Here is a 9,614-nt window from a genome sequence, read left to right on the forward strand (position 1 = left end):
GGCTCTGGAAGATAAAGGGGCTCTGCCACGTCTCGGTGGCACTGCTCATTGTGTACCTAAAACCCAAAGATTAAGGGAACGGTATAAAATCCTAAATAGAAGAACAAAAGATGTCTTCAAGCCTCACTAAGAACTGTCCCATCAAACTGACTTACTAAGCTATCAAACAGCGACAGTTCTGACAGTTCAAAGGAAACTTCTAAATCACAGACTTCAGTAATGAAGCTCTTAAGGAGGCGGAAGGCAGCCAGGTTTACAGTTGTTTTTCCCGTCTCCTATCACTTCCACCTTCCTCTTCACCCCACATCCGGGAGAGCAGCGTCTAAGGGGGCAAATAACATTCAACTTCGCTATCATTCAGGACAGGCGTCACGTTGAAAGAATAGACATCAAGGTTCTGTATTTTTCACTCGCCACCTGAAGTACCCCGAAGTCTCTTCGAAATTCAGAAAACCAATACTTGCCTCTGCTGAACAAAGGATGAGACAGAAATGCAGAGAAGCCACTGAATCATTTAATAGTCGCCATAAACCTATTATGAACCAAAGTCTCAAGTAGTCTGGAACGTAAGGGTGGGAGTTGCTGACGACCAGGGATAAAACCTAGTTCCTGACAATAAAACAGCACTAAGATTCACCGATGGTCACCAAGGTTGAGAAAGCGCTGATGGCTATAATGGGCTAGAATGACCGATTAGCTTAATGCGCTTCCAGGAGAAGCAAACTCAAGTGTTTAGATGTCATAATCATTAGTAACTTGGGCTGAGAAGGATGATTATATCTACAATAACGCATTACATTAGCTCTTTTGCTCTGGGGACATCAATATGCGAATAAGCATAAAATGAACAAACTTCATTTAGAAACTAATATCTCTAAGAATGAAATTTCACACTTTCATGTTTGCTTATAACAGTTTAACAAAAACCCATTTTAAGGTACACTCCAAAATTGTCCACTGCAGAGGCAACCCCCAATCTGTAGGGAAACCATTGTCATAAAACCTAAGAAGACAAATGTAAAATGTCTTGCCACTTGCATGTTTTAGAAAAGCAGTTTAACAACTCCTTATCTCTTGGGGCTGGGGTTGTGGCTCAGTGATACAGTGCTCGCCTAGTATGTTTGTGGCACTGGGTTCCATCCTCAGCACCACATAAATGTAAAATAAAAGATACTGTGTCCATCTAAAACTAAAAACTAAATGTTAGACACACACACACACAACAATTCCTTATCTCTTTCCCATTGTCCGAGAATTGTTTCAGGCAGGGCTTATGAGCATGCCTCGGAGAAATTAATTGGTTTTTCATCAATTTATTTCAAAGATTCTGTTTAATTCTAACCTAGAACTTAAATCTTTTATAAAGTAAATGGCTCAGAGTTTGCTTCCTTTGTAATGAAGTCATAATCAATAGAGATTTGGAACATTTAATACCTTTGTTTTATTGTTTAACTTACTTTTAACAATTAGAGAGAACTAGAAATTCAGCCAAATATTCTACCCTTTCATGTTAGGTGGGGCCGGTACCCTAGCATGTCAGGAGGCAAGGTCTGTGAACCTCGTGCCAAATAGCTACATGAGCAAATAGCGAGATAAACAAGCCCTTGGTAGAGACAGAGGTGGAGCCGGGCTTGGGATGAATCAGGCCAGCCCACAGAGTGGGTGTCTCCTTCCCAAGTTGCTCTCCAGGGCACAATTCAAACCCCTATAAAAGGCCCGGCTGCCAGTTACCCAGTACACTTGCCAGCAGTGTCAGCGAGCACTCAACGTCCTCCTCTGGTGAAGTGGTAAGTCCCATTCTGTGGGATCGTGTTCTTCTGGGTCCTTCTTCAGTCGTCCAGCCATGGTGGATGTTGGGGAACGAGGGCAAGTTCTATGTGCTGGGCAGGTCCTCTGTGCCAGGGGCTCTTTCAGTGGTGGCTAGTTCTCATGGACTCCATCCCACCTTGGTTTGGTTGGACCCCTACGTGGCCCTTGGCTCCAGGCTTTCAACCCAATACTTTGGCACATCAGGGAATGATAACATGTGGCTCTGAGGGGGCTTATCTTCCTAAAAATCACCAGCTCGAAAGTGTGCCAAACCTCTAGTCTCTTTTCATATCTGGCTTACCTCATATGGACCATCTTCATAGAGTTATGGCATCTAAGAGTTAAGGCATCTTGGTAAAAAACTGCCAAGATGAACCACTATGCACACACAGCCAGCAAAACCATCTATGTGTTCTTTTAACATTGGTCTGCTGGGGCTAATTTTTTGTGTGTGTGTTTGTGTGTGTGTGTGTGTGTGCAGAGCTGGGGAATCAAACCTTGGGCCTTGTGCATGCTAGGCATGCACGGTGAGCTATTATACATACCCCAGGCCCTAATGTTTTTTAAAATGCCAAGATTTGAATGGCTTATTTGGGTTTAACAGAGGTTTACCATAAGACCAATATCATCCAGTTTTCCAGGCTCAATTTGGCCCATTGACTCTACCAATCAGGAAGGACCTCTCATAATCTTTCTATAAGTGCATATGTGAATATCCTTAATATATCCGAGTTAAGGCAGGTAACATGCATCCTATGTTTGCTACATTAGTGTATCTGAATGTTGCAATGTCATCTTTTGAAGTTCAGTTTAATCTTAGAACTGGTGACTTATGGATTATACTTCTTGTTCTCTTCTGGACTATAATGTTGGGGAATAATTCCAATTCTTTTTTCATTGTTTCATTTGCTGCTAAGTGTTTGCTGACACTTAACAGCAAATAAACTGTACATGGCTCTAACCACTTGAAGATATACTAAAGCCTTCCTTCATCTTTTGGGTTTCATCTATCCTCTTTGTTCAACTTTAGAAGTCCTTATGAGTAGCAATATACCAGTTTTAAATTCCTGCACTCTTCACTATCTGCTCTGAAATGTGCTGGGGAGCTGAATGAGAGAAGGAAAGGATATGGATAATCCAGATTGGATAGACAATGAGAAGTCTGTCATAAGATTCTCTGAAATTTCTCAGTATCTCTCTTCCTCCTTTTGAATACCATATTCAAGAATAAAATGCTCTGAAAGCTCAGATTGGAAATAATTAGTACTTAAAGTAAAATTGTTTAGAGCTCTGCCTCAGACAGTGAAATGAAGCCTCCCAAGAGCAGAAACAGAGTTTTGATTCTGGATTCTATTTTATTATTCTAGGTTTACTTGAACTTGAAGGAAGGAAAAAAAATGTCTCCACTTCTGAAAAGCGTCTTCGATATCACCGAAATTTTCAATCAGTATGCCTCCCATAGTTGTGAAGGTGCAGCACTAAGCAAGAAAGACCTAAAGAATCTCCTTGAAAGAGAATTTGGAGATGTCCTTCGGGTAAGAACTAACAAGAAAAGGAAACCGCTCCATTAATTTAGGACTATGAATTTTCTTCAGGAGAGACAGAGCAAGGAATGATACCTAATATGCCCTTTACACCAGGCCAAGTCTACACTACATCCCTCATTCTTTTTCAAAGTCTGAAGGTATTTAGTTGACATTGAACCTGAGTATTTAAAAAGTTGGTAACAAGTTCATCTACTTGATGGCACTGTCAGCAAGAATGAGCTGTTCATGGGACACTGCCACCAAAGATGGCAAACCAAACTAGACTTGGAAAGATTTAAATGTGCCTCCAAGCTTCAAGAGCTAAAATCAGCCTATTCTCTACTAAAATGGTATTGCCATAAATATTTTAAGTTGTTTGTCTTGATACTGGAGATTGAACCCAGGGCCTTGTGCAAACTAGGCAAATGTTTTACACCTAGCTGCATCCCCAGCTCTTTTCAGCTTTATTTTGAGACAGACTTTTGCCAAGTTGCCCAAACCGGCCCTGAACTTGTGATCCTCTTGCCTCAGCCTACCAAGTACTTGGGATTACAGGACTGTGCCCACAGCACCAAGTTTGCTTTCAAACATGGAATAGAACCCAGATGAGAAGGGCTGGGAACATAGCTCAGTTGGTAGAGGGTGTCCCTTGCATTCACAAGGCCCAGCGCCACAAAAAAAAAAAAAAAAGAAGAAGAAGAAGAAGAAGAAAAAGAAATCAGATGAGAAGTACTGGCTGCTTCAGACAGAAATGGCTGCTAGAAATCTTCATAAATTTCCATGCTATCTCTCTCTTGAGGATAAGAACATTCTTATTCAAACAGCTAAAGAGAAGTTGGGTTATAAGATACGAAAATTGCCAACAAATGTACGCTTTGAAATGAGGTGTTCACATTTTACGTGGGGAAATGACTTGACACACACTGCACATTCTTTCTAATTGCTCTGAATATCTCTTGATAGTTGGCATAATATAAGTGTGAATAAGATTTTTACTGCCTGTAAACAATACATGCTAAATTGTACATGCTAATTTGTTTGTTTGATTTTTCCGTAGAGACCACATGACCCTGAGACGGTAGATGTGATCCTGGAACTTCTGGATCGCGACTGTAACGGGCACGTCGATTTCAATGAATTCCTCCTGCTGGTTTTCAAGGTGGCTCAGGCTTGTTATTATGCTCTTGGCCAGGCCGCAGGGCTAGAGGAGGAGGAGAGGAGAGTCCAGGGTGAAAGGAAGGGGAACCTGATACAAGATCGTAGGCAAGAAGACCAAAGGAGATTCGAGTCCCGGGACAGACAGCTGGACGAGGAACCTACACACCAACGCCGGCAGAGGAGGCAGGTACAGGAGCGGGAGCGCGGGGAGCAAGAGGAGCAAAGGAAGAAGCCAGAGAGACGAGAGCAGCGCGACTGGCAAAGGCAAGAAATCGAAGAGCGCCGCGCAGAGGAAGAGCAGCTGCGGAGACGCCAGAGTCGAGACGCCGAGGAGTATCTAGAAGAAGAACCAAGTCGAGAGAGGCGGGCGCAGCGCGAACGTCTGGAAGAGCAACTGCAAAAGAGAGAGCCAGAAGTGCGACGCGAGCGGGCGCAAGAGAGACAGCTGCAGCAGAGGCGCGAGCAGGAGCTGGTGTCTGAAGAGGAGGCGGAGGCACAGGCCCGGGAGAGGTTGCAGTGGCAGCTGGATGGCGAGGCTGAAGCACGTCAGAGCAAAGTCTACTCCAGGCCTCGCCGACAGGAGGAGCAGGAGGAGGAGAGGCGGCCCCGGGAGCGAGAGCTGCAGCGGAGGGAGCTGGAGGAGGAGGAGCAACGCCGCGACCAAGACTTGAGGCCGCAACTAGAGGAAGAAAGTCAGAGGCGCCAGCACACGCCGACCGCCAAACACGGCCCGCGGGAGCAGCTCAGGAAGGAGGAGCAGCGGGAGGAAGAGCAGCTGCAAAGGGAAAGGAGGCGCCAGCAGCGGGCGAGGCAATATCGGGAGGAAGAGCAGCTGCAGCAGGAAGAGGGGCAGCTGCAGAGGGAGAGGCAATATCAGGAGGAAGAGCAGGAGGACGAGCAGCAGCGGTTCCGGGGGGCAGATCAGCGCCGCGATCTGAAATGGCAGTGGCAACCAGAAAGAGAAAGGGAAGTGCGTAATAACAGGGTTTTCTCCAAACGCAGAGAGAACGAAGAGAAGACCCGACGGCTGGATGATTCTCAGGCGTTGGACAGGCCTTTCCTGCAAGAGGAAGAGGAGAAGAGAGAGCTAGAACGAGAGAGAAGGCGCCGGCTGCAGCGCGACCGGGAATTCCCTGCCGAAGAGCCGCTGGAGCGAGAGGAGCGAAGAGTGGCGAAAAGGCAAGATGCGAAGTCCCAAGAGGAGGAGCAGCTACCGAGGGAAGAGAGAGAGAAGACCAGGCAAGAGAGAGACCGCAAGTTCCGTGCGGAGGAGGAGCGGCTGAGGCAGGAGCGCGAGGAGGAGCAGCTGCGCCGCCAGGAGCGCGACAGAAAATTCCGCCAAGGAGAGCTCCGCCAGGAAAGGGAGGAGGAGCAGCTGCGCCGGGAGCGTGCTAGAAAGCTCCGCCGGGAAGAAGAACTCAGTCAAGAAAGGGAAGAAGAGCAGCTGAGACAGGAGGAGGAGCAGCAGCTGCGCCGGGAGCGTGCCAGAAAGCTCCGTCAGGAAGAAGAGCTCCGCCAGGAACGGGAAGAGGAGCAGCTGAGACAGGAGAAGGAGGAGCTGCGCCGGGAGCGTGCTAGAAAGCTCCGTCGGGAAGAAGAACTCGGTCAAGAAAGGGAAGAGGAGCAGCTGAGACAGGAGGAGGAGCAGCAGCTGCGCCGGGAGCGTGCTAGAAAGCTCCGTCAGGAAGAAGAGCTCCGCCAAGAAAGGGAAGAGGAGCAGCTGAGACAGGAGGAGGAGCTGCGCCGGGAGCGTGCTAGAAAGCTCCGTCAGGAAGAAGAGCTCCGCCAGGAACGGGAGGAGGAGCAGCTGAGACAGGAGGAGGAGCAGCTGCGCCGGGAGCGTGCTAGAAAGCTCCGTCAGGAAGAAGAGCTCCGCCAGGAACGGGAGGAGGAGCAGCTGAGACAGGAGGAGGAGCAGCTGCGCCGGGAGCGTGCTAGAAAGCTCCGTCGGGAAGAAGAGCTCCGCCAGGAACGGGAAGAGGAACAGCTGAGACGGGAGGAGGAGCTGCGCCGGGAGCGTGCTAGAAAGCTCCGTCAGGAAGAAGAGCTCCGCCAGGAACGGGAAGAGGAACAGCTGAGACGGGAGGAGGAGCTGCGCCGGGAGCGTGCTAGAAAGCTCCGTCGGGAAGAAGAGCTCCGCCAAGAAAGGGAGGAGGAGCAGCTGCGCCGGGAGCGTGCTAGAAAGCTCCGTCGGGAAGAAGAGCTCCGCCAGGAACGGGAGGAGCAGCAGCTTCGCCGGGACCGCGACAGAAAATTCCGGGAGGAAGAAGAGCTCCGCCAGGAAAGGGAGGAGGAGCAGCTGAGACAGGAGGAGGAGCAGCTGAGACAGGAGGAGGAGCAGCTGAGACAGGAGCGGGAGGAGCACCTACGCCGCCAGGAGCGCGACAGAAAATTCCGCCAAGAGCTCCGCCAGGAAAGGGAAAAGGAGCAGCTGCGCCGTGAGGAACAGCAGCTGCGCGGCCAGGAACGCGAGCAGCAGCTGCGCCGGGACCGCGACAGAAAATTCCGAGAGGAAAGGGAGCTCCGCCAGGAAAGAGAAGAGGAGCAGCTGCGCCGCCAGGAGCGCGACCGAAGATTCCGCCGGGAACCCGAGCTCCGCCAGGAGCGGGAGGAGGAGCAGCTGCGCCAGGAGCGCGACCGTAGGTTCCGCCAGGAGCGGGAGGAGGAGCAGCTGCGCCAGGAGCGGGAGGAGGAGCAGCTGCGCCAGGAGCGCGACCGTAGGTTCCGCCAGAAGCGGGAGGAGGAGCAGCTGCGCCAGGAGCGCGACCGTAGGTTCCGCCAGGAAAGAGAGGAAGAGCAGCTGCGCCAGGAGCGCGACCGTAGGTTCCGCCAGGAAAGAGAGGAAGAGCAGCTGCGCCAGGAGCGCGACCGTAGGTTCCCCCGGGAACCTGAGCTCCGCCAGGAGCGGGAGGAGGAGCAGCTGCGCCAGGAGCGCGACCGTAGGTTCCGCCGGGAACCTGTGCTCCGCCAGGAGCCGGAGGAGGAGCAGCTGCGCCAGGAGCGCGACCGTAGGTTCCGCCAGGAAAGAGAGGAGGAGCAGCTGCGTCAGGAGCAAGAGGAGCAGCAGCTGCGCAGGGAGCGAGCTAGAAAGCTCCGTCGGGAAGAAGAGCTCCGCGAGGAAAGGGAGGAGCAGCTGAGACAGGAGCGCGACAGAAAATTCCGGGAGGAAGAAGAGCTCCGCCAGGAACGGGAGGAGGAGCAGCTGCGCCAGGAGCGCGACCGTAGGTTCCGCCGGGAACAAGAGCTCCGCGAGGAAAGGGAGGAGGAGCAGCTGCGCCGTGAGTTACAGCAGCTGCGCCAGGAGCGCGACAGAAAATTCCGGGAGGAAGAAGAGCTCCGCCAGGAAAGAGAGGAGGAGCAGCTGCGCCAGGAGCGCGACCGTAGGTTCCGCCAGGAACGGGAGCACCGCCAGGAAAGAGAGGAGGAGCAGGTGCGCCGTGAGGTTCAGCAGGTGCGCCAGGAGCGCGACAGAAAATTCCGGGAGGAAGAAGTGCTCCGCCAGGAAAGGGAGGAGGAGCTGCTGCGCCGCCAGGAGCGCGACCGAAGATTCCGCCAGGAACGGGAGGAGGAGCAGCTGCGCCAGGAGCGCGACCGTCAGTATCGGGCGGAGGAACAGTTTGCCAGGGAGAAGCGTCGTCAGGTGCCAGAATTGGGGCAACAAGAGCAGAGACGTCGCCAGGAGCGGGAGAGGAAATTCCGAGAAGAGCAGCTCCGCCGCCAGCAGGAGGAGGAGGAGAGACGCGCCCAGGAGCCAGCCTCGCGCCCGTCGGTCGGCGCTCCCGTGCGCTCCAGCCCCCTCTACGAGTACATCCAGGAGCAGAGAGCTCAGTACCGCGCCTGAGCGAGGCCGCCGGCATCCCTGCCAAAGCTTCCAGCCAAAGAGAATGAGAAACACTGGGTACCAAGGAATGGCTCACGTGTTTACGGTTGTGGGAAAACTCTCTGATGTTCGAATGCGCCTTTTCTTCCAAACTCTCGAGCTATGCTCATTTCATTACTTTGTACTCCTACCTTTAATTCTGTCTCAGGTAGTTCTTTACTGCAAGATGTCTTTGTTCTTTGGTGCAGGTATGGTGTACATTTTTAAAAACATGTCATTTAAATTGTTCACAGAGTTTTGTTTGAAGAACACATTGATTTGTTGCCTTTTAAAGTAACAATACAACAAGTTGAGACTCAAAATAATTGAGTATAGTTTTAATGGCTCATTACCTCTGAGTGGTTTACATGTTTTTAAGGTTGATATATTTTTTCTTGTGCCTAAATTTCATTGATCTACTGCCAAATAACTCAATGGGTTTTGATTTTGATTTTGGCATAATTAACACATGTTCCACAAGTTGCCTGAATTTTTGCAACCCTCAAATAAATCAGGGAGAGAAACTTTTGGCAGAAAAACTCCCTGTGGAATCAGCACCTATAACTAAAAGAAATATCTGTTAAGAATTTAAGTGTAGAATTTGGAATTAGATTTTTAAAAAATATATATACTTAATGCCACTCAAAACCCCAGGAAGCAAAAGCAATGTGTTTATCAACTTCATAGCTCTAATTTTGAAGCTATATCTGCTGTAGTTTGTAGTGCTCAGTTCTGTTCCCCCAATGATGAATTTGAGAGTATTGCTACTTTTGTTAATGTTAGCTTAGAGGAAACCTACTCAGGACCCTGTAAGTTTGTCTTGCTCTAGGGCCAATAGGTGACAGAGAGCATGTTGGGAAAGGAAAGAGGGAAGTGTGTGAATAGAGAGGCAAATTTCTAGAGGCCCTTTGAGAAGACTTATCCCCAATCCTTTGAGGCCTGATACTTACTACCTTGGAGACATTCTGTTGAAATAATTGGACTGTATAAAAATTTAATAAATGTTTGGCAAATACTTATTTTTGTCTGTTTTCACTCTGTTGTACTTTACTGTCCAATAACCTAGAATTGCATAAATTCCCAATCACAACAATGTTACTATCATCTATGTACAAATATGAAAAGGGGAGAGAAAAAAACACCTTTGCTCCATTTTTTCCAGTTAGAGTGAACCCTATACTGTGGCTAACCCCACTGGGGTTCTCTTTGCAAGTGTGTGCTCTGTGTGTGTGTGTGTGTGTGTGTGTGTTGTTCTTAACCAT

At 49.7% G+C, this 9,614-nt stretch overlaps 1 protein-coding gene across 1 annotated transcript; it reads left to right on the plus strand.

Moving 5' to 3' along the window:
• The first annotated feature begins 3,206 nt into the window (after positions 1-3,206).
• Tchh (trichohyalin) lies at positions 3,207-9,367 on the plus strand. The gene is made up of 2 exons (XM_078027873.1): positions 3,207-3,344; positions 4,393-9,367. The coding sequence occupies exons 1-2, from the start codon at positions 3,207-3,209 to the stop codon at positions 8,332-8,334; spliced, it is 4,080 nt and encodes a 1,359-aa protein (XP_077883999.1). The 3' UTR covers positions 8,335-9,367.
• The last annotated feature ends 247 nt before the right edge of the window (positions 9,368-9,614 follow it).

Source organism: Ictidomys tridecemlineatus, chromosome 11, assembly GCF_052094955.1.
Source record: "Ictidomys tridecemlineatus isolate mIctTri1 chromosome 11, mIctTri1.hap1, whole genome shotgun sequence".
Lineage (NCBI taxonomy): Eukaryota > Metazoa > Chordata > Mammalia > Rodentia > Sciuridae > Ictidomys > Ictidomys tridecemlineatus.